The sequence below is a fragment of the Haemorhous mexicanus genome, chromosome 27, assembly GCF_027477595.1.
Source record: "Haemorhous mexicanus isolate bHaeMex1 chromosome 27, bHaeMex1.pri, whole genome shotgun sequence".
Classification (NCBI taxonomy): domain Eukaryota; kingdom Metazoa; phylum Chordata; class Aves; order Passeriformes; family Fringillidae; genus Haemorhous; species Haemorhous mexicanus.
The window spans coordinates 4,011,031-4,033,630 of NC_082367.1; the positions used below are offsets into that span (position 1 = coordinate 4,011,031).

The 22,600-nt window shown below is 58.7% G+C and overlaps 3 protein-coding genes and 2 long non-coding RNA genes across 14 annotated transcripts in view; all 5 read left to right on the forward strand.

Moving 5' to 3' along the window:
* KIAA0319L (KIAA0319 like) overlaps positions 1-3,811 on the forward strand; it is a 30,445-nt gene extending 26,634 nt beyond the window's left edge. For all 3 annotated transcript variants that reach the window (XM_059868471.1, XM_059868473.1, XM_059868472.1), the window contains 2 exons: positions 59-150; positions 2,083-3,811. In XM_059868471.1, coding sequence (XP_059724454.1) covers positions 59-150; positions 2,083-2,270 — 280 coding nt within the window. In that variant the 3' untranslated portion in view covers positions 2,271-3,811. The remainder of the gene's footprint in view (positions 1-58; positions 151-2,082) is intronic.
* Positions 3,812-7,414: 3,603 nt separating this feature from the next.
* LOC132338715 (uncharacterized) lies at positions 7,415-9,417 on the forward strand. The gene is made up of 2 exons (XM_059868514.1): positions 7,415-7,536; positions 8,071-9,417. Exons 1-2 carry the CDS (start codon positions 7,430-7,432, stop codon positions 8,684-8,686), a joined length of 723 nt encoding a protein of 240 aa, XP_059724497.1. The 5' UTR covers positions 7,415-7,429; the 3' UTR covers positions 8,687-9,417.
* Positions 9,418-12,118: 2,701 nt separating this feature from the next.
* Positions 12,119-13,958, forward strand: LOC132338723 (uncharacterized). Of its 3 annotated transcripts, none has more exons than XR_009489516.1 (5): positions 12,119-12,276; positions 12,568-12,623; positions 12,871-12,930; positions 13,214-13,294; positions 13,752-13,958. It is a non-coding gene; the product is annotated as an uncharacterized LOC132338723 (long non-coding RNA). The 3 variants fall into 3 exon arrangements; XR_009489517.1 differs by having other exon boundaries at positions 12,211-12,306; XR_009489519.1 differs by having other exon boundaries at positions 12,267-12,290.
* Positions 13,959-14,978: 1,020 nt separating this feature from the next.
* On the forward strand, positions 14,979-17,142 carry LOC132338724 (uncharacterized). Of its 4 annotated transcripts, XR_009489521.1 has the most exons (6): positions 14,979-15,135; positions 15,401-15,455; positions 15,710-15,769; positions 16,052-16,114; positions 16,561-16,648; positions 16,917-17,142. It is a non-coding gene; the product is annotated as an uncharacterized LOC132338724 (long non-coding RNA). The 4 variants fall into 4 exon arrangements; XR_009489520.1 differs by lacking the exon at positions 16,917-17,142 and having other exon boundaries at positions 14,980-15,135; positions 16,561-16,804; XR_009489522.1 differs by lacking the exon at positions 16,917-17,142 and having other exon boundaries at positions 15,041-15,139; positions 16,561-16,804.
* An 891-nt stretch (positions 17,143-18,033) lies between these two features.
* LOC132338720 (interferon alpha-inducible protein 27-like protein 2A) lies at positions 18,034-21,111 on the forward strand. 3 transcript variants are annotated; one of them, XM_059868519.1, is made up of 7 exons: positions 18,034-18,152; positions 18,430-18,485; positions 18,727-18,786; positions 18,966-18,995; positions 19,943-19,993; positions 20,361-20,522; positions 20,748-21,111. In XM_059868519.1, exons 2-7 carry the CDS (start codon positions 18,482-18,484, stop codon positions 20,837-20,839), a joined length of 399 nt encoding a protein of 132 aa, XP_059724502.1. In that variant the 5' UTR covers positions 18,034-18,152; positions 18,430-18,481; the 3' UTR covers positions 20,840-21,111. The 3 variants fall into 3 exon arrangements, with proteins under 3 accessions (XP_059724502.1, XP_059724503.1, XP_059724504.1); XM_059868520.1 differs by having other exon boundaries at positions 18,088-18,182; XM_059868521.1 differs by having other exon boundaries at positions 18,114-18,186.
* The last annotated feature ends 1,489 nt before the right edge of the window (positions 21,112-22,600 follow it).

Below are 22,600 nucleotides of genomic sequence, written 5' to 3' on the forward strand. Positions count from 1 at the left end.
TTTTCTTCTGGCTCTTTTGGAAATGGACTGTTTCTTAATTCCTTTTTCTCCCCTTTAGACGGAAAGGAAAATCCAAAAGAAAAAGCAAATACAAGATTTTGGATGCAACGGATCAAGAAAGCCTGGAGTTAAAACCAAATCCCAAAGCAGGTAAAACATGAGAGGGAAGAGCTCAGCACTTCCAGAGTGCTGACTGAGGGCTCTTCCTCAGTGGACTTAAAATCACAGTGAAACAAACGTGATGTAGGGACTGACAGAGAGGTCTCAGAGATTGTCTCAGATCTGTATATGAGGTATTTAGTAAAGTCATCTAACTTTTAGGTTTGGAAATTGGGGCTGAAACTGGCCTGGTCCTGATGTCTCCACTTGGTACCTTAGAAGTAGGAGGTGGATGCATTAAGCTGTGCAGAACAGCCTGACTCAGGAAGCCCAAAATTGGGTCTTGACTGTAACTTCTGCTCTGAAGTTTTCCCCTAGGTTCTGGTAGTTCCCTTCTTGCCAATATGCAATTCTTTGGTCATTCTCTACAGCAAAGCAGGAATTCAGTGGCACTAAACATTACACTAAACTGATCAACACCTGAGAACAACCTCAAAATACTTGTGTGCTGGAGAGATTGAGGTTTATTTCTGCTCTGCTGCTCACCCACCACAAACAACTGGTTCATCAACTTATTTATTCTTGCTCCTGTGTGCATCAGGCTGTGAAAATTTCACATTTTAGCTCATCCTCTAGTTTTCCAGTAAGCAGATGCATTTCAGAGGGAGATCCATGAATTCCTCAGTGCTCCATGTGGCTACAGGTCCATTGGCCCATTCCAGAAAGGCAGGAATTGTCTTCAGTGTTCTTAGCCAGCATTTTCCTGCCTGCATTGCTGACCTGAGAGTGCTTGTCAGTGCTTTGCAAAGATCAGGGAGTTATTTCAGGCTGAAGTGTTTTTATCTGATACATGAACCAAGCCATGGCCACCTGCTGACTGACCAGGAAAAGAGGGAAGTGTTGGGAAGGATGTGCCAAGTACAGCCCTGCTGAATGCCAGGGAGCTCTGCAGCTGCTGAGTGTGTGTTTCATATCAGAGTGTGTCCTGGTTTTGTTTAGAGAAGGGGATGTGTTAACTGTGCATGGAAAAGAGTCCCTGATCCTTGTTTGCTAGCAGAAAATGACTGCTCATCCTGGTATTATCCCATTTAATGGTGTTCCAGCAAAGTGAGCAGTGCCCAAGAGCAGCATGGAGGGCATTGCAGTGACAGACTGATCAGCTGTTCCTCTGAGGACCAGGCTGTCCCAGCTGCTCAAACATGGATACCCTTGCAGGAAACCCGGGTGTGTTTCCCTCCTTCAGCACCCAACTCTGCTTTAATCTGACCATCTGTCACCTCAGAGCCCACTGTGCAATAAATGTGCTAAATGTGCCTCACCATTTGCTCTCTGGTAACTAAACTCATCTTGCTGCTTCTGAGGCTGGCTGCTGACTGAAGTCTTTTTCCCTGCTCTATATGTCCAGGGAGCTTTCTGCTAACAGAGGAAATGTTGCATTTCTCCATTAAGGAAAAGCTAAATTTAAATATTTCCTCTGCTGACAATATCAGTAGATGTCTCTCTCCTGTCCTTGTAGATTAAATTCATCCTAATTTATCTCTCTTCCCTTGCAGGCAGGAGTAGCAGAGAGGAGAGTAGGGAGAGGGTAGTGAGATGGCAGATGTCTTCCCTCACACACCTGCATATTCTCTTACTCCAGTTGTGAGCCCTCCAAGCATTTTCTAGGCAATGCCCCAAGCAAGGTCAGGGAGACAGAGCTCCCACATGTACTCACAGCCCCTTCTGGTCACATCATTGCCTTTCTGTCTGCTTGTTGTGCTTTGTGCTGTCTTGGAGTGTTGTTGTGACCTCTGACATGCCAGAGTGTCTTAGACAGGATCACTTTGGCTTCAGCATCACAGGGAATAAGAGACACACAGAGGAAAGTCAGATTCTGCTGCCTCTTAGACGTGATTGGAAAAGGAGACTTAGAGGGGATGGAGCAAGGTGAGGTCCTCACTGGTGTTAAAAGCTTTTCTAACCTGGGAATGTTTCCTCTTCAAGGTGGCAGACAGAAGGCCCAAGTTCTCAACACGAGCCTGATGCACTCAGAGTCTGAGCTGGACAGTGATGAAGCCATCTTCACATGGCCTGACCGGGAAAAAGGGAAACTGCTCCGCAGCCAGAACGGCTCCTTGCGCAACGGCCAGCTGACCCTCAAAGCCAAGAACCAGAGGGAGGAAATCCTATAGCTCCCCTTGGGCAGCCTTGGCTGGAGCTCAGCAGGGAAGGCCAATCCCGTCCCTGTCCTACCAGGGCCTTCAGAGGCCACTTTGACTAGGACAACGCTGCTAACTCGTTTCACAGAAAATAACTTTGGTTTTGTGGGTTTCTTTTCATTCGGTTAAAACTGGTTGTACTTGAATTTGAACTTCAAGGGAAATCAAAGGGAGGAGAAGGCAACTGTGAACCCCAGGAGAAGAGTCAGAAAAGGATGGAGCTGGCATCTGGAGAGGGCAGGACAGAACCACTTGGAGCAACTGTGAATGTGCAGGACCTTCCTAAGCCACCTCAGACTGCAGTGGAGGCAGCACCTGTGGACTTCCAGCTCACTTGCCTTGGAGCTCCTTGGAGAAGCAAAGTCAAGTCCTTGAGCTGTGCTCTGAGCTCCCTTCAGGTTCCCATAGCCTACCACAGGCTACTTGTGCTGTCCAGCAACTTTCTTCTCCTTTACTCCCACCTTCCCTAATGGTTTAAGCACTATTTTAATGTAGATTTGTCCTTTCACACGCACTTGCTGCTGTTGGAGTGTAGAGGAGGGGGAATGTAAACACTCTGGCCACACTCTGGCAGTTTGCAGGTAGGAGAGGGGTTTGTGGCTGATCCAATTCGCTGTCAGGCCACTCTCATGGGAAGTGTTGGGACTTGGTGCCTGTTTGTGTGTGAAAAGCTGACCTGTGGTTGCTGCCCAGGCTGGGAGACCCCCTCCTGCAGCAAAGTCCTGCTTGGTACCAGAGCTGGGGATGCACACACCCACCTTTGGTACCTGTGTCCAATGTCTGGCTTCCTTCCAAAGCTATGACATGTTCTGTGGCCCCAGCAGCTTCTGTTGGTCACCAGGCTGTCCATGGGGCTGGACATTAACCATATCTCAGTTATGGAACACTATGTACTGTGGTTTTTTGGTTTGGGTTTTTTTTTTCCCTTAAAATTTGCACATCCCAGGTGATGGGGATTGGTCTCTGCAGTCCCCAGCTGGCTGCTCCCTCAGGCTGGCAGCTCACTGGCCTTGTGCTGTTGTGGCTGCAGAGCCCTGTGTGCTCCTATCACAGTGTCAAGAGCACATGTGGTGTCCTTTTGTGGTGGAAAAGGGAACTCTGGGTGCCCAGGGGTGGTGGGCAGTGCCAGCAGCACGTGGCACAGCGTGTCACTGTGTCCCTGCTGCCTGAACCCAGGGCCAGGCAGGGGGGTCCTTTCCCATTCCCACTCCCTTATCTCACTGTGCTGCTGTCGTGAGTTGCACCCTGTCCTCGGGCAGAGCTCAGCCTCGTGCTGGCATGAAGGATGCCACTGCTTCTCTGGGGATGGGTGGGCAGTTCATTGCCTTTCTTTGTGTTTAATTTAAAAACTGGAAACTGGTTTCTTTGGATTTTTTTTTTTCTTCTTGAGCTATGAAAGCCAAAAGGCTTTAAGTTCCTCAGTTGTATTTATATTGCTGCACTACTGATTTGTGTTGAGCTAGATGAAGATTAAACACTATTGAACGTGAGGGGATGTTCCCTCACTGAATGTAGTCGTGGCTGCTGCTGAGTTTATTTTTTGGGCAATCAGCTGTTCCTCAGGCCAGCACTGGAGCCTGCAGCTCTCCCAGTGCTGAGGCTGTGGCATTTGCTGGTGTCACAGCACAGGCCACCCTCTGCTTGGGCTCACAGCTGGGGCTTGGCTCAGGCTTCCCCTTCCTGGAGGCTCCTGTGCCCTCTCTCCCCAGGGCTCCTTCCCTCCAAACCCACCCAGGGCCACACACGGGGAGGGCTGACCCTGGGAGGCTCCTCAGAGGGCACAGCCCAGTGCTGGCTGTCCCATGGCCCCACACTTAACTCTTGGGTGACACCACCCTCTGTGTGTCCCTTCATTTGGATGTAAGTGAACAAACTGTGGGAACAGGAGGGTTTGGAGCTGCAGGGATTGACCAGGTGTGGCCCTGAGGGTGCACTTGGGAGCACTTTGTGCTGGGAGAGAGGAGCTGTTGGGCTCTGCATGGTTCTGATCCTTGGGGATTGTGCTTTTTGAGCCCCTCACTCCTGCCCATCCCAGGGAGGGCTCCCAGCAGCAGGTGGGGGCTCAGCCATTGGGCACTGGGTGCTGCAGGGGTCAGTGCTCTTCTCAACAGACACAGGGTGGGCTTTCAGTGAGCCTGGCTGCTTGTTACAGGAATTACAGTCAGTGCAGCTGTTACCTCCAAAACCTTTGTTCAGCTGCAGTTGTTTCCTTTACCCTGTGCTTCACTGTGGGGTCACAGCCCTTCAGGTGGGGTGCTGTACTGGGGGGCTGGACCCCAACCCAAGTTTGGGCTTTGGCCTTCCCTCTGTGCCCAGCAGCTCCAAGTCACTTACCATCTCTGAGTGCAGGTTTGTGACAGCACAGCACAAGCTCACATTAGATTCCTGGCTCCCATTAGTATTCCCTGGCTGTGCAGCCTCTTCCCCCTCCACATGTTAACCGTCAGTGCCACCAAGCCTTCAGGAAGGGGGACAGGCTCTGCACCCCAGCTTTGTGGGGCACAAGGACGTGTGGAGCTGACAGAGGTGAAGAGGACCCCCCCAGGCTGAAGGTGGGAACTTCTGGCCCGAGACAAGAGCAGGATGGGCTGTCTGCTGTAGTGCCCCAGGGGCACAGCCCTCCCCAGGTGTGTGCACAGAGCTTCCCTGGGGTTTTGGAATCCCTTTCCCTGCTCTCCTCCTCTCCCAGTGTCACTGATTTTGCTGCCGGTTTGTTACCCAAGCACCGTGAGCGTGACCTTGCTCAGGAAGGTTTCTGCATTGCTATGCTTTATGATTTCACAATTAGACACTGGCTACAAGTTGCCCACGTGTGGAAGTTAAAGGCTGAGACATCTGTCAGATGAACCAGCACCTTCACTCAGTTTTGTTTCCTTTAACATATTCAAGTGCTGGTGAAGATGTTTAAGGCAGATTCTATAGTTTTTCAATAGTTTGCTCTTAAATCTTTTCCACATCCTACTGCATAGCTGGGGGTGCCCAAGCTGTCTGCACTTTGGTTAATGATGTTTGGTGATTCCAGTGTTACTTGGGTCAAGACTAAAAGTCTTTTTTTTTTTTTAAACAAATGCTTCTTGCAAATGGGAAGATGTTTCTTACAAATGGGAAGATGTTTTGCTTCTTTGTCCAGTTTCAGCTGTGGAACAGTTCTCACCTAAGACTTGATTTCACAGGAAAGCAAAACAGCAGCTGCCCCACACCTGGCTAGCATCACCTCCTCGTGCAGTAGATGAACATTTATTAGTTAGTGGAGATGACTGTGGCCACCCAGCTCTTGCTGGGGCTGGCTGTGTAGGGAACACACTTTAGCACCATGGCAGCCAGGAGGGACCTATGGCACTCAGACACAGATTTTTTGGAGAGGGAAGGAGATTCACCTTCAGAGTTGTCCTTCTGTCCGTGCACAGTTCACATGGTCCATGGGGTGGGCTGGAGCCTCTGAGTTCACTTCCCTCAATGTCACCTAAGGACAGAGGAAGCCGGATCTGCTGAGCTCCCCAGCTTGGCTCGGCTTGGTGGGTGGGGAGAACTTACAGCAGCCCCGGGGCAGCGCCAGAAGAGGAGAATGGGGTTTCTCACTGCCCTGAGGGCAAAGAGCTGCTCCTGCCTTCAGCAGTTTCTGGTCTGTGTCATATCCCCAAGGGGGGGTAACAGGTCCTGGGCTGGAGCCTCAGAGCAGCCCCAGGCTCACAGTCACAGTCTGTGAAATGAGTTTTATTGCTGGAATGTCGCAGCTCAAGAAACTGAGGCAGCTGTGACAGTGGCCAAGGCAGCAGCTCGAGGGCTCTCCCACCACGGCTGTCCCGCTGTTGTGGTGGCTCAGCAGCCCGGGGAAGCCCCGCAGTCCCTCGGGTGCCGGGATTTGGCCGCAGGCACCGAGGCCAAGGCCAGGCACCTGTCGGACCGTGACGGAGCCGGGGAGGTCGGGGCTGCAGTCACAGCTACACCACTTTTGCCTCCCTAAGCAGCACCGTGGCTACGAAGAGTTAAAAAAAAAAAAAAAACAAAACAAAACACAAAAGGCTCTTTCCGGAGCCAGAGGAACCCGGTTTTTCCTCTCTTTGTACTCATTCTGCTGCATGTGCTGTCCTTGCTCCGACCGTGTGGATTTGGCGCTGCTCCCCAGCGCCTTCCTGTCATTAGGATTCCCTGGATTGCTGCTGCTTTCCTTCTTCCAGCCGGGCTCTCCCTGACAGCAGCTCCCGCACCTCGCCCGGGTCTCCCGTAGCCGCGGGGGGGACACAGTTCCAGTAACGATGTGCTCCTTAAATTATCCCTGCGCTGAGGGTATGGGCACGCTGCGGGGGTGCCGGTGGCTCCCTGGGAGCTGGGGACACATTGTGGCACCTCTGGCACCCTGCAGAGGTGCCAGAGATGCCACAATGTGGCACCTCTACCACCGGCTGCGGAAGATGCCCCCGGGGCTGTTCCAGAGCCGGGCAGCAGCGTTGGTCACGGCCCTGAGAGGGGCCGGTATTTGCGGGGGCTCAGCTGGAGGACCGACCCTGTGCCGGTCATGTCCCAGTGGGAACTGGTGGCCCCACCACAGCCCACCTGCTCCCCGCCACCAGCCCCCCTCACGTCCCTCCTGACCGGGCACAGACCCAGCGTCACTCCCCGGCTCGCTGCTGGCCCGGTGGGGATTGTTACAGGCATTTTGGGGCGAGCGTGGCTGGCTCGGAGCCGGAGTCGCAGAGCATCCCTGCTCCTGCCTCCCCTCTCCCGCTGCTCCTCCTGCTGAGGCAGAGCCCCGAGGGGCATCGGGGGCGATGCGGGTGCTGCGGTGGAGGCCCGCGGGCACCGTCACCCTCCGTCCATCCCTCCGTTCGCCCGTCGGTCCAGGCGGGGCCCGTGCTCCGAGTGAGTCCGTCTTTCCATTGTTCAAACAATCTCTTTTCCACACGCGGTGCCAAAGGCTCCCCGCTCGCTCCCGCACGCGCCAGTATATTTAGCTGCCTCTAAGCCTCTACCTTTCCTTATATAGGAGAGGCCAAACGAATTTCTCACTCTCATTATTAATAGCCTGAGAGGAGCTCTTAGGAGGCTGCCAAAAATAGCAGGCAAACAGAGCGCACCCGGGGTGGGGAGGGTGTCGTGGCAGGCAGGGAGCTGCCGGGACCGCCGCGGGAGGGATGCCACGCTGCTGGCCCTGGCTTTTCCCTTTGGGAACCACGCTAAGGCGTCTCCCAGCATCCTGCCCCGGGCAGGGGGTCCCCCTTGCCCTGCCAGCTCTCCGCAGGTAGGACAGGCGGGGCTCCGGGTGGGCAGAGCAGCCCTGTACCCCCGGACTTGGGAGCTGGGGATGCTGGAACAACCGCCCCGAGGTTGCGGACACCCCAAGTGGGTGGCCTGGGTCAACCCAGGAATCTCCATCCCCACGGGGTCCCTTGGCCGTGAGAATCTCGTGTGGCTGAGGTGGGGACAGGTTTTACCCTTCTGTGCACTCCATGAGCTCCGTTTTGCCCTCGAGCTGCCCTGGAATGCTGCTGGGCCCAGTGGTGTGTGCCGGCTCCCCCACGAGATGGCTTTGGGACCCCCGCGGGCACCAGGGGGACGTGGGGCAGGTGGCAGAGCTGGCCGGCTGTCTGCATGCTGGGGGCAGCCCTGGCTGGCTCTGTCCGGGAGGGAGAGGGTTTCTCAGCAGAGATCACCCAGAATCGGGCATATGTGCCGGGACACCGAGACCAGGATGCGGAGAGCGAGGAGGGAGCTTTGGGGTGCCCAGCGAGCGAGGGGTCTTCGACTGTACCCGCAGATGTTGCATCCCCGGCAGGGTCTGCCTTAAATCCCTCCCTCCTCCCTCCCTCCCTGGCGAGGAACTTCTCCCGCTGAACTGGAGGATGCTGCAAGCTCCTGCGGACGAGCCGGAGGAGTCCTGTGGCAAAGTCAAGGCGAGCAGGGAAGCAGCGTGCTCGTGCCGGGTGTCACCGCAGCTCGCTGCCGCCAGCCCAGCCTGCTGCGGCCGGTGTCACCTCCAGGACCGTGAGTGGCCTCGCGGGCGGGAGGTGCGGGGTCTGCGGGGGGCAGCGGGGCTTTCCCCGCAGCCAAGGTTTAACCTTCAGCGAGCCTGGCCGGTGCTGAGCCCGCCGGGGCCGGGGATGCTCCTGCTGCGGGGCGCCGGCAGCGGCTCGGCGTGGGCGGGAAGGGGACACCCTGGGGAGGGGGACACCGCAGCCCCCCCTGTTTGGGGCCAGCCCGGGTGCAGGCGGAGGAGCGGGGGGTGGCAGCAAGTCCCTGTGCGGCTGGGGGCACACTGGGCCCCCCGGCAGGTCCCGGCTGCAGAGAGGTCCTGGGTGGTGAATGATCGGGCTCTGCGGGCAGCACCCGGCCCTTCTGCCTGCGGGTGTCCCCCTGCAGCCGGGCGGGTCGCCCCCTCCCCAGGGAGCTGAGGCGCCCTCCGCCAGGCAAAGTGGGGACACCCCACGCCTATGGGATAGGGTGGGAAACCCAACTTCTGGTGACATCGGCATCGCATTTTGGACTCGCACGGAGGGAAGTGCTGACCACCACGGCCGGGTGCAGCAGGGTCATGCGCCCACCGCCCCGACACGGGCAATGCCGGGCGGAGGGACGGTCGGACGGGAGCCGGGCTGCTTCCCCAGGCACCCTGTGCCAGCGCTCTCCTTGCACCCACCTCCCTCCTGCTTGCTGGGCCTCTTGATGTTTTATAAGTCACTCAGCAGCTGCTGCAGTGGGTTTGCCGGGGATGGATGAGCCGGGGGAAGCCGGCTGGGGGGGCAGCGCTGGATGGGAAAACTTGGAAAGGCCCCTGCGGGGCAGCGGCTGCAGAGCTCGGCCAGGGACGCGGCGCTGGCGGAGCCGGGGAAAAAAAAAGACTCTTCCTTTTATAGCCAAGCTGGGGTTGTTGGGTGCCTGCGGGCCGTGGGTGCCACTACGGCCGGCCCCGGCAGGCCCCCGGCTCCTCCATCTCCCCCTGCAAAGCCGCCTGGTGCCCACAAACCACCCTGCCCGGGCACGGAACTGCTCTCGGGGCACGTAGAGAACACGGGGGGCTGCCCTGGCCGGGGACTCACAGCCGGTCTGCGGGCATGGAGAATTCGTGGAAGAGGGGCTGCCCCAGGTCACAGCTCCCTGGTGGGTTTCGGCTCGGGGTCTACAGGTGCAAAATGCAGCACTGGGGCTGGGGAGGGCTCGGGGATGCCTTCGGTGGTGGGGGGCACGCCCAGGGCTGCAGAGGGGTTGGTGGTGATGACAGGGCACAGAGAGGGCAATGGGGTAGAACCTGTCTGTAGAACAGAACAGGGGCAAGGAGGGATAGTGGGAGCAGACAAGGGGGGCCGGGCTGGAACAGGGGACACGAGGTGCCCCGGATGCAGTGAGCATCCCATGGAGCTGGGTGCAGCTCTCCAAGGTCACCGGGAGAGCCCGGTCGAGGGCTGGGGGAACAGTGCCACGGGCTGGGGCTGCATGGGCCACTCGGGCTGGAGTGTCTCTAACACCCAGCACTGGGAGACTGCCCAAGGTCAGCCGAGGTGACTGGAGATGAACTCGGCTGCGAAGCAAGAGCCCTGGCTTAGCGGTTTCAGGGTAAGTGCAGCCGTGAGCTTGTGGTCCTGGCAGTCCCCGGGACCCCCGGCACTGCTGCAGCAAATCCTCAGGGCAGCATGGCACTGCACTGCAGGGCCAGCAGAGCCCCAGGGGTGGAGTGGGTGCATCTCTGCAGCCTCAGGCTCAGGACACCCACTCTGTTTGATTTGGGGTGGGACAGGGGTGCTGGTCCTGCCAGACACGCTGTGCCCACGGCTCCTGCTGGGCTGGGCACTTGTCTTGGCTCCTGGGAGCTGTGTCTGGGATCCTCAGGGCCAGATCCCTGGGGACCAGCCATGGGGGAGCTCCTGGGCTGCTGGCAGAGCATCCTGGCTGTGTCATGCTGTGCCCCGCAGCAGTGGTTGGTGTCTTGGGGGGTCATTGAGCATTGACTGCTGCCTGTGGCTGCTGTGAGCTGGGCTGGTGACGTGAGGCTGGACTTGGCACCCGGGGGCTCCTTGCAGGGAGCTGCGGTGTGCGTGTGGCCACAGCTCCTGGTGCTGAGTCACGGCCACGCCGTGTCCAGCCAGCCCCTTCTGCCCACAGCCAGACCCCCACGCAGCCCTCACTCCCCTGTCCTGAGAGGGGGCAGCCCTGGGAAACCAGGAACACTCCCTGTACCTGCCATTGTCCCATTCCAACTGCAGATTTAGGGCTAGGAAGGTCACTGAAGTCAGGGTGCGTCCCCTCTGTCACCCTGCCATGGCTGAGCTGTGCTGGGCATTGGGAGCCCCCACAGTCCCCTCAGACTGTCAGGCCTCTGAGTTCTCAGCTGTATCCCTCCTCCCACGGGGAAAGGCACCTCCAGCCTTCCCAGTCCAGAGCTGGTGGGTGGGGAGGAGGTGAGAGGGGCCCAGAGTCCTGCGTCCTCCTCCTGGCCCTGCAGATGAGATGTGCAGGGGCATGGGGGTGTAGGAGGTGGGAGGGGGGTGCCCTCCTACACTGCCTTCATGTGCACCAGCCTGAACCACTGCTCTGGCACACGGACAGATAAGGGAATGGTGAGTTTGGGTCGTGGGGGATGCAGGGGGGCAGGGGAATGAGTTGGTGCATCCTGGCCCAGTGCAGCAGCAGCAGCACCAGCAGGGGGGACCCCTGCCAAGCCAAGAGCCAGGGCTGAAGGGGATTCCCCTTTGGAAGTGGCTCCAAGCACAGGCACCCACCTCTGCCCCCCATCTGTGCTGGCCCGTGTGGGCTCACAGGACATGGCCCTTGGCTGTGCCCACTTCTCCTCACAGGTGCAGCTGCACAGGTGCCCCCACAGCCCAAACAACTGAGACTCAGCAGCATGCCAAAGCATCCCAGCACCCTCAAAGGGCAGCAAACCCCAAAACACCAGCCTGAAGACTCTCCAGCCACCAAGGGGCTCTGGGTCCGAGGCACACATGGGTTGGCCACGGCTCCAAACACGAGGAGCTCCCGGGTGCCTGTGGGCACAGGGGCCATCTGGCAGTGCCTCCACCTGGGCTGCACCGGAGAGAGGCCCATGGGACTGGGGGTGGGCAGGAGGTGCTCCCCAGAACTTCTGCCCAGTCTTGGCTTTCACCATGGCCACTGGCTCCTTGCAGGATCTCACTGGGGCTGGAGGACACGGCCGGCAAAGGGACAGCCCCGTGCCCTGTGCCCCCAGCCCTGCGGCATCAGCCTCTCCCTCCCAACCCTACATACTTCTTCATATGCCCATATGGAGCCGGCCGGTGCTATGGAATGTTAAGAAGTATGTATTTTTGGGCTGGGACCCCCACGCCAGGAGCCCCCATCACCAGCAGAGACCAGACGGAGCCTCCGGAGAGACGATGCGTCCCTGGGGCTGGTAAAAAGGAACCAGATCAACTTGCAACTGGATTTGGTCCCCTTCAACCAGCTGCAGCGGCGCATGAACCACGGCACCCGCTGGCCCTGAGCGCCTCCGCCGTGCTGCCCGGAGCGGGCTCGGGCTGAGGAGTGGCTGCAGGGAGCGGGACAAACCGGGGGTGCAGACGGGGGCTTCGGCAGGGTTTTGAGGCTGCCCGCTGCGGAGGAGGCAGGCCGAGCGCTCCAGCTCTGCTCTCCAGACTGCTGTGGGTGCTCCTTAGAGCTGCAGAGTTTCATCGGTCCCACACCTGCTGGGCAAACGCCCCGTGAAGCCGCAGGAGCCCTGGCACAGCCTGAGCAGCCCCAGCCCGGCGCGTCCGTCCCCCTCAGCCCCCGCAGGTCCCGCCCGAGGCCTTCGGGGCGAAAGGGCTCCCTGAGGGGACACCCCGAGGGTGGGACCCCGAGGACGGGAGAGCCCCAGTCCTGCTCTAGCAGAGACAGCACCATCAAGAGTGAAGAAGAAAGTGAAACTGAGCGATCGACTTCAGAATTTCTCGGAAATCATTCTACCAGACACACCCTGGCTCGAACTTTCCTGCAAGCCTTTGTCCCTCAGAGCACAGTTTGCACAGGACAGGTTGGTGGCGTGAGGTGCTGCGGTCCCGCCGTGGGTGTTTGGGGACAGCAGCCTTTCTCTGTGGCGGGGACAGTAAGGGGGGGCTGCTTCCCTCTCTGTGCCGGTGGAGTAGCCACCAAAACCGGGCCGGGCAGGAGCCGGGGCGGGACTGGGGGATTTCTGATTTTAAGAGGAGGGGGCCGGGGTCTCCTGGCTGGGAGAGGGGTATCTGGGGGCGATCCTGCCGGCCAACAAAGCCCCGCTGATTCCACCTGCTGCCTACGCATAAAAATCTTGTTCTTGCTTCCCAAGGTACCGGGATTAGAGCAGACTCATCGCTGATCTCGCTCCCGCCCAGCCGACCATGGGTAGGTTGGGTGGCTCGAGGGGTGGGGGCCATGGGCGCTGATGTGGGACAAATCGGGGGGGCACAGGGACCCTGGGGTTTTCCCCTTCTCTCCTCTCCTCCCTGGCCTCTGCTGGGCTGAAGGAGGACGGTGCTGGGAGAGCTGCTGCTGCCAGCGGGACCCTGCCCTGCCTGCGCAGGGCACTGGGCTCCAGCTGGGAGGACCTCTAATGCCCACACTCTTGCCCTTGTGTCACTTTTCTTCTTAGGTTTGAAAAGCCTTGGCATTGTGTTCTTCGTAGGACTTATCATTGGAGCTGCATTCATAGGTGAGCGTGGGGCACGGGATGAGCAGCGCTCAGTTTTGCTGGTTGTGGTGCTGAAGGACAGGACAGCTCTGGGCACTGCCTGGCATTCTGCCCATCCCCGTTGCTGCAGCCCTGCACACTGCTCCTCTCCTGCCACCCATGGCTGTCCCCGTCCCTGCAGCCCCAGCCCTCGCTCCCCACTCTGGTCCCTGGGTGCTTTTGGGGAGGCTGGTTCTGGCGGCAGGTGACAGGGGGAGATGTGGGTCACAGCAAGCACCCTAACACTGCTCTGTCCTCCCTGCAGCCGTGGCAAGTGGTACACCAGTGGCCATCGCTGCAGCGGGGGTTAGCATGACCAAGGCTGCTGCCCTTATTGTCACAATTGGTGAGTGAGGAGGGCGGGAGATCTGGGCTGTCCTGGCAGGGAACATTGGGTTGCACCCTGTGCTTGCTCTGAAGCATTTCCAGTTTTTAAACTCCACACTGGTTCTAATCTCCCCAAACTGTGGGAAAGGGATAAACCCCCTATGTGATGGGAAAAGTCAGGACCTGCTGGGGTAGGGGTTGGGGCTGAGGGCATCAGGGGCTGTGCAGGCAGGTGGCTGCTCTGAACTAAAAACCCCTGTGTCCACTGGCAGCATTGGCCAGAGGCAGAAAGGGAGAGCAGAAAGGGGCTGGATGTGCTCAGGGAGCAGACCTCATTGCAGGCCAATTCCCTGACACATTCCATGGAGACCTTTGCCTCTCCTGCCCAGGAGAAATCCCTGGTGGTCCTTGCCTCATGCTTGTCCCTCAGCAGGCAGCATCGATGCTCCTGGAACATCACACTTCTGTCTTTGCAGGGGCAGCATAAATGGCCTGACTCTGCCCTTCCATCATTGCATAATGATTCTCTATGGTCCACGCAAGGGAACAAAAGCAAGATTCCTTCCTTCCAAGCACTGGATTTGTCTTCGAACGGCCAGCACTGGAATGTCAAATCCCTCCCACAGCTTCTGCTTTACATGCTTTGCATTCATTTTACTAATAAAATCATGTTAAACAATAAATGAACAGTGCCAGCATGTCTGTCTGGTGGCTCTTGGTGTGTGTTGTGGCTCAGGTTCCTGCCCTGCACCTGGAGCTGTGCTGTGCTCCAGGAAGGGATTGCAGCAGGCAGTGTTTTCAGCCTTGCTCCCTGTCCTCCTGCACACCCACTCTGTTTGATTTGGGGTGGGACAGGGGTGCTGGTCCTGCCAGACACGCTGTGCCCACCGCTCCTGCTGGGCTGGGCTCTTGTGTTGGCTCCTGGGAGCTGTGTCTGGGATCCTCAGGGCCAGATCCCTGTGGACCAGCCATGGGGGAGCTCCTGGGGTGCTGGCAGAGCAGCCTGGGGGGAGCAGGGCTGTGGTGGCAGCAATGGTTGGTGTCTCAGGGGTGGCACTGAGCAGTGACTCTGCTGCCTGTGGGTGCTGTGAGCAGGGCCAGTGATGTGAGGTTGGACTTGGCACCCAGGGGATGCCTGCCGGGAGCTGTGGCACGTGTGGCCACGGCTGTCTGTGCTGAATCACTGCAAACAAGTTGGGCAGGGGCACGGGCATGGGGGTGTGGGTGGTGGGGGCCTCCCTACACTGGCCCAGCTGCACCAGCCTTCCACACTGCTCTGAAAAATGGACAGGGGAATGTTGATTTTGGGCGTCCTCTGGGGGGCAGGGAAATGACTTGCTGCATCCTGACCCAGGGCAGCAGCAGCAGCAGCAAACGGGGGGTGCAGACGGGGGCTTCGGCTGGTTTTTGAGGCTGCCCTCTGGGGAGGAGGCAGGCCGAGCGCTCCAGCTCTGCTCTCCAGACTGCTGTGGGTGCTCCTTAGAGCTGCAGAGTTTCATCGGTCCCACACCTGCTGGGCAAACGCCCCGTGAAGCCGCAGGAGCCCTGGCACAGCCTGAGCAGCCCCAGCCCGGCGCGTCCGTCCCCCTCAGCCCCCGCAGGTCCCGCCCGAGGCCTTCGGGGCGAAAGGGCTCCCTGAGGGGACACCCCGAGGGTGGGACCCCGAGGACGGGAGAGCCCCAGTCCTGCTCTAGCAGAGACAGCTACATCAAGAGTTAAGGATAAAGTGAAATTGAGCCAGCGGCTTCAGAATTTCTCGGAAATCAGCTGACCCACAGCTGCCCTGACTGGCGGGAGCTTTTCCGAACGCCATTGGCCCCACAGAGCATAAACAAGATTTTGTTGTCGTGGAGTGTCGGGGTGGGTGCGTGGGGACAGCAGCCTTTCTCTGGTGGGACAGTAACGGGGGCTGCTCCCCTCGCTGTGCCGGCAGAGCAGCCACCGAGCCCTGGGCTGGACAGGAGCCGGGGCGGAAATTCGGGGGGGGGGGTCTCCTCTTGTGAGGGGAGGGGGCGAGGGTCTCCTGGGTGGGAGAGGGGTGGCTGGGAGCGATCCTACCGGGCAACAAAGCCCCGCTGACCCCACCTGCCGGCCACGCAAAAAAATCTTGTTCTCGCTTGTCAAGGTACCGGGATTAGAGCAGACTCATCGCTGATCTCGCTCCTGTCCAGCTGCCATGAGTAAGTTGCGTGGCTCGAGGGGTGGGGGGCCCGGACCCTGGCGTGGAACAGATCGAGGGGGGCACAGGGACCCTGAGGTTCGCCCCTTCTCTCCTCTCCTCCCGGGTGTCTGCAGGGCTGAAGGAGGGAGAGCTGCAGCTGGGAGAGCTGCTGCTGCCAGCGGGCCCCTGCCCTGCCTGGCACAGGGCACTGGGCTCCAGCCGGGAGGACCTTTAGTGCCCACATACTTGCGCATTTGTCATTTTCTTTCTTAGGCTTTCTTCCAGTTGCCGTGGCATACTTCGCAGTTCTGGTCATAGGCGCTGCAATTTTGGGTGAGAATTTGGCACGGGATGAGCAGCTCTCAGCTTTGCTGGTTGGGCTTCTGAGGGAAGGGACAGATCTGGGCACTGCCTGGCATTCTGCCTGCCCCTGTTACTGCAGCCCTGCACACTGCTCCTCTCCTGCCGCCCATGCCTGTCCCTGTCCCTGCAGCCCCAGCCCTCGCTCCCCACTCTGGTCCCTGGGTGCTTTTGGGGAGGCTGGTTCTGGTGCAGGTGACAGGGGGAGATGTGGGTCACAGCAAGCACCCTAACACTGCTCTGTCCTCCCTGCAGCAGTTGCAATGAATCAGCCCATGGAAGCCTCTGTGAATGCCAGGGGTGCACATGGTGATCCTGGTGAGTGAGGAGGGCGGGGGGGCTGGGCTGTGCTGGGTGGAACACGGGGTTGTACCCTGGGCTTACTCTGAAGCCAAAGCAGCCCTTGAAGCCATCACTGGTCTGAATGTGCCTAAACTGTGGGAAAGGGATCCATCCCAATGGGGTGGGAAGAGCCAGGACCTGCTGGGGTAGGGGTCAGGGCTGAGGGCATCATGGGCTGTGCAGGCAGGTGACTGCTCTGTGACAAGAACTGCTGTGCCCACTGGCAGCATTGGCCAGAGGTGGAAATGGAGAGCAGAAAGGGGCTGGGTGTGCTCAGGGAGCAGAGCTGACTGCAGGCCAACTCTGTGGCACAGACTGGGGAGACTCTTGCTTGAGAGACATTTTTGGCTGTCCCTGGCTCGAGCTTGTTTATCAGCATGCAGCCTCGATGCTTCTGGGACCTGATACTCATGTTTTTATAGGGGGGAAACAAAAGACCGGCCCCCCAGGCTGCAGCCAATGCCTTGCTGAGAAGAAGAAAGCCTGATTACCATGGCCAGTGAACAGAAGGTGATTTCCTTCCTTCCTTCCAAGCAGCCTGCTTCATGTCTTCCCACAGCATGAACTAGAATGCCCTCACTGACCAGCAACTATCCCTTTAACAGATTTGGATGGCCTTGAGCAATAAATGCTTTTGAAAGCTTTAATAAAAGTGCATTGCTGGTGTGGGTGTGTGTTGTGGTGCCTGGTGTGCATCGTGGCTCAGGTTCCTGCCTCATGCTTGTCCCTCAGCAGGCAGCGTCGATGCTCCTGGAACATCACACCTCTCTCTTTGCAGGGGCTGCATAAACGGCCTGACTCTGCCCTTAGGGCAGCAGCTGATTGCATGCTGGCGCAGAAACAGCTCCCTATGTTCAATGCAAGGGAGCAAAAGCAAGATTCCTTCCTTCCAAGCACACGGGTTCATCTTCAAACGCCTGGGGCTGGAAAGTCCAATCCCTCCCACAGCTTCTGCTTTCAATGATTTGGAGCAGTAGATAAGCAATAAATTAACAGTGCTGGTGTGTCTGTGTTGTAGTACTTGGGTGTATGTCGTGGCTCAGGAACCTGCCCTGTAGCTGGGGATGTGCTGTGCTCCAGGAAGGGATTGCACAGGCAGTGTTTCCAGCCTGTCCCCCTGCACAGCCAGGGGCTGGCTCCCACTGCAGCCTGACAGTCCTGGCAGTCACTGGGACCCTGGCAGTGCTGCAGCAAATCCTCAGGACAGCATGGCACTGCCCTGCAGGGCTGGCAGGGCCCCACGGGTGGAGTGGGTGCATCACTGTAGCCTCAAAGGGCAGCCAAAACTCCCCAAAACACCAGCCTGAACACTCTCCAGCCGCCAAGGGGCTCTGGGTCTGATGCAAACATGGGTTGGGCATGGCACTGCCTCGCTATCCAAGCACGTGGAGGATGTGCTCCCCAGAACTTCTGCCCAGTCTCGGCTTTCACCATGGCCACTGGCTCCTTCCAGAATCTCACTGGGGCTGGAGGACACGGCCGGCACAGGGACAGCCCCGTGCCCTGCGCCCCCAGCCCTGCAGTTCTCGCCTTTCCCTCCCAACCCTACATACTTCTTTATATCCCCATATGGAGCCGGCTGGCGCTACGGAATGTTAAGAGGTATGTCTTTTTTCACCTCTCCCCTCCAGACTGCTGTGGGTGCTCGTTGGAGCCGCGGAGTTTCATCGGTCCCACACCTGCTGGGCAAACGCCCCGTGAAGCCACAGGAGCCCTGGCACAGCCTGAGCAGCCCCAGCCCGGCGCGTCCGTCCCCCTCAGCCCCCGCAGGTCCCGCCCGAGGCCTTCGGGGCGAAAGGGCTCCCTGAGGGGACACCCCGAGGGTGGGACCCCGAGGACGGGAGAGTCCCAGTCCTGCTCTAGCAGAGACAGCGCCACCAAGCACCAACGAGAAAGCGAAACTGAGCGAGCGGCTTCCTAGCTGATTTCCCAGAAATCAGCTGACCGGCAACCCTCCTTAGCTCCACCTTTCCTGCAGCTCTTGGTTACGCAGAGCACAACGGACACACGAGAGGTTGGTGGCGTGAGGTGCTGCTGTCCCGCGGTGGGTGCGTGGGGACAGCAGCCTTTCTCTGAGGGGGGACAGTAACGGGGGCTGCTCTCCTCGCTGTGCCCGCGGAGCAGCCAGGCGGGAGCCTCGGATGGGGGGAGGGATAGTCTCTTTTTGTGAGAGGAGGGGACAGGGTCTCCTGGGTGGGAGAGGGGTGGCGGGGGGCGATCACGACGGGCAGCAAAACCCCGCTGAATCCAGCTGCCGGCCACGCAAAAAAATCTTGTTCTCATTCCCCAAGGTACCGGGATTAGAGCAGACTCATCGCTGATCTCGCTCCTGGCCAGCAGACCATGGGTAAGCTGGGAGGTTCGTGGGGTGGGGGGCGTGGGTTCTGACGGGGGCAGATCGAGGGGGGCACAGGGACCCTGGGGTTCGCCCCTTCTCCCCTCTCCTCCCGGGTGTCTGCAGGGCTGAAGGAGGGCGGCGCTGGGAGAGCTGCTGCTGCCTCTGGACCCTGCCAGCACAGGGGGCTGGGCTCCAGCTGAGAGGGGCTTTATTGCCCACACTGCTGCCCTTCTGCCGTTTTCCTTCTTAGGTACACGTACAGTCGCCGTTGCCATCGTCACTCTATTCGTCATTGGATGTACAATCGTAGGTAAGAGTTTGGCACGGGATGAGCAGCGCTCCGCTTTGCTGCTTGTGCTGCTGAGGGAAGGGACAGCACTGGGCAGTGCCTGCAATTCTGCTTTTGGAGAGGCCGGTTCTGGTGCAGGTGGCAGGGGGAGATGTGGGTCACAGCGAGTAACATAAACGCTTCTTTGTCCTCCCTTGCAGGAGCAGCAGCAGAGGACCACAGATCTGAGGGTGAGTGGGGAGGGCAGGGAGGGCTGGGCTGTGCAGGGTGGGAACACGGGGTTGTACCCTGGGCTTACTCTGAAGCCAAAGCAGCCCTTGAAGCCATCACTGGTCTGAATGTGCCCAAACTGTGGGAAAGGGATCCATCCCAATGGGGTGGGAAGAGTCGGGAACTGCTGGGGTAGGGGGTCAGGACTGATGGCATCATGGGTTGTGCAGGCAGGTGACTGCTCTGTGACAAGAACTGCTGTGTCCACTGGCAGCTGTGGTCAGAGGTGGAAATGGAGAGCAGAAAGGTGCTGGATGTGCTCAGGGAGCAGAGCTGACTGCAGGCCAACTCTGGAACAAACTGGGGATACCTTTAGGGGGGTGCAGCCTTCCAGGTGTCCCCACAGCCCAAACCGCTGAGCCTCGGCTGCATCCTGGAGCATCCCATCACCCACAAAGGGCAGCCAGCCACCCCCAAAACAGCAGCCTGAGCATCCTCCAGCCACTGGGGGGCTCTGGGTCTGAGGCACACATGGGTTGGCCATAGGTCTAAATACGAGGTAAGAATTTAAAAAACAAGCTCCGTGCTCAAGGGTGGCTGTGGGCACAGGGGCCATGTGGGCAGTGCAGGTGACACACTGGGCTGACACGTGCCGTGTGTCCCATTCTGTTCTGGGTTGGTGGGGGCGGCAGGCAGGGCACGGCAGGTCAGAGCAGGGTGGATGGGCACTACGGGGTGTGCCCCTTCTCACTGTTCCTCCCAACCTGGGGGGGGGGCAGTGGGACCCAGTGGCCTCTTCCCAGGTGTCTTCAGGGGCTGAAGGCAGATGAAGGCAGGGGGAGGCTGGAGGAGCTGCTGCTGGCTCTGGGACTCTGCCCTGCCTGGCACAGAGTGCTCAGTACTGCTCAGGGTAGCTTTGCTGTCCATGCTCATGTCCTTCCTCACCTCCTGCCATTTTATTTCTCAGAGGATAATGGAAGTGTCATTGGAACTGTCATTGGAGCCACAGTGGGAGCAGGTGAGGGTCTGGCACTGGATGAGCAGCGCTCTGGTTCACTGCCTGTCCCAGCCCTGCGTGGTCCTGGGGACTGGGCTGGGCTGGGGGCTGCAAGTACCAGGGCTGGGGAGAATTGGGGTGCAGGTGGGAGGAGGAGGGGAGGAGGGGCAGCTCTGGGTGCTGCCTGCAATTCTGCCTGTCCCGGCTGCTGCAGCCCTGCACACTGCTCCTCTCCTGCCGCCCATGGCTGTCCCCATCCCTGCAGCCCCAGCCCTCGCTCCCCGCTCTGGTCCCTGGGTGCTTTTGGGGCAGCTGGTTCTGGTGGCAGGTGACAGGGGGAGATGTGGGTCACAGAGAGCACCCTAACACTGCTCTGTCCTCCCTGCAGGATTGGCACTGATTGGCCTCCCTCTGGGCATTGCTGCGCTGGGCTTCACCAGCGCCGGCATCGCCGCCGGCTCCGTCGCTGCCAAGATGATGTCGGCAGCTGCCATCGCCAACGGCGGCGGAGTGGCTGCTGGCAGCACCGTGGCTGTGCTGCAGTCCATCGGTGAGTGGGGAGGGCAGGGGAGCTGGGCTTCATCTCCATGACAGGGAAAACATGCTGGCTCTAGGGGCAAAGCAGCCCTTTAACTCCTCCCTGGTCTGAATTGCTCCAAGCTCTCTGGGCTCTCCCTGCCCAGGAGGGATCCTTGGCTGGCTGTGCCCAGGGCTCGGTCCCTCAGCAGGCAGCCTTGATGCTCCTGGGAGTTCACATCTCGATTTGTCTTTGCAGGAGCTGCAGGTCTTTCTGCTGGTGCCCAAGCTGGGCTGACAGCTGCCCTGGGCTCAGCTGGTGCAGCAACCGGTGACTGGCTCACTGAGTGAAAGAAACCTCCAAGTGACAAACATAAAATAGATAAAAATCCGAGTGACAAACCCAAAGAAAAGTAACTCAGATGACAAACCTGTGGAGGAGACAACTCCAGACGAGCAAACCAAGAGAAGCAAAGCAGGTTCCTGATCCCAAGGCCTTGCCTGCAAAATGCAGATGCTGGGAAACCCCCACAGACCCCTCAGAGCTCTGCCTCCCCTTTTAAAAGCTTTGGATTCTTGTGAGCAGCAATTGCCCTGAAGCCAATAAATGTGCTTTGCTTGCAGCAGAGTTGGTGTTTCTGTGTGGCTGCAGCTCTTGGGTGAAGGTGGCATTAGAGGGGGACAGGGCACAGGAGATGTTCAGTCCCCAGGACTGACCTGCTTGCTGATGGTGCCCCCAGTTCCCCTGCACTCAGTTTGGGGCAGGGGAGAAGTTACAGCCCACACCAGAGGAACAGAACCAAGTGTGAGTGGGAACCACCAGGTAGGAACACCAGGTGTGGCTGTGCAGGTGATCAGCTGCAATTTTAACTGTGGCTTAGAAACTGCTGAACCTCCCCATTTGAAATCTGTGAGATTGTGCTTTTAAGCTGTGTACTGGTTTGTAAACTGCTTTTAGATTCCAGCATCATAGAGGAAAGGAGGAGGGATACACTCTTTTATTAAGGTTAAAGGTTTTTAATCACTTTTCCAGAACACAGATATGATTGAAACAAAAACTCTTTTGAGGGTCTCAATAATCCACTTATGAATACCATACATTGAACTCTATAAATTCTCATATTAGAGAATGTCTGTTTCATATAGGTTGTGATGCACTGGTGACCTAGTTACATCTTCTGAATTAACACTTTGCAGTTTTATAGCACCTTTCATCATGGGGCTGCAAAGCATCCTGTGGAATTCTGCCTCATAATGCCCAAATGAGATTCTTGGTGTGTGTCCTGGCTCAGGTTCCTGCCCTGCAGCTGGGGATGTGCTCTGCTCCAGGAAGGGATTGCACAGGCAATGTTTCCAGCCTTGCTCCCTGTCCCCCTGCACAGCCAGGGGCTGGCTCCCACTGCAGCCTGGCAGTCCTGGCAGTCCCTGGGACCCTGGCACTGCTGCAGCAAATCCTCAGGACAGCATGGCACTGCCCTGCAGGGCTGGCAGAGCCCCAGGGGTGGAGTGGGTGCATCCCTGCAGCCTCGGGCTCAGGACACCCGCTCCTGCGCGTCGTAGAGCCCCAGTCCTGCTCTAGCAGAGACAGCACCACCAAGAGTTAAGGCGAAAGTGAAAATGAGCGAACGGTTTCATAAACTTCTGAACTATCCTCTGACCCATCCCTTCCTGACGGGATATTTCTGGCCGACGCCCTTGGTTGTCGGAGCACAATAAGCACAAAAAAGATTGGTGGCAGGTTGGTGGCCTGGGGTGCCGCGGTCCCGCGGTGGGTGTTTGGGGACAGCAGCCTTTCTCCGAGGGGGGACAGTAACGGGTGCTGCTCCCCTCGCCGCGCCGGCGGAGCAGCCACCGATCCCTGGGCTGCACAGGAGCTTGGGCGGGGCTGGGGGGGCGGGGGGGGGGGGGGGTGGTCTCTGTTTTTAAGGGGCTGGGGCGGCCAGCTGGGTGGGAGAGGGGTGGCTGGGGGCGATTGTGCCGAGCAGCAAAGCCCCGCTGACCCCAACTGCTGCCTATGCAGAAAAATCTTGTTCTTGCTTCCCAAGGTACCGGGATTAGAGCAGACTCGTCGCAGCTCTCGCTCCCGGCCAGCCCACCATGCGTAAGTTGGGT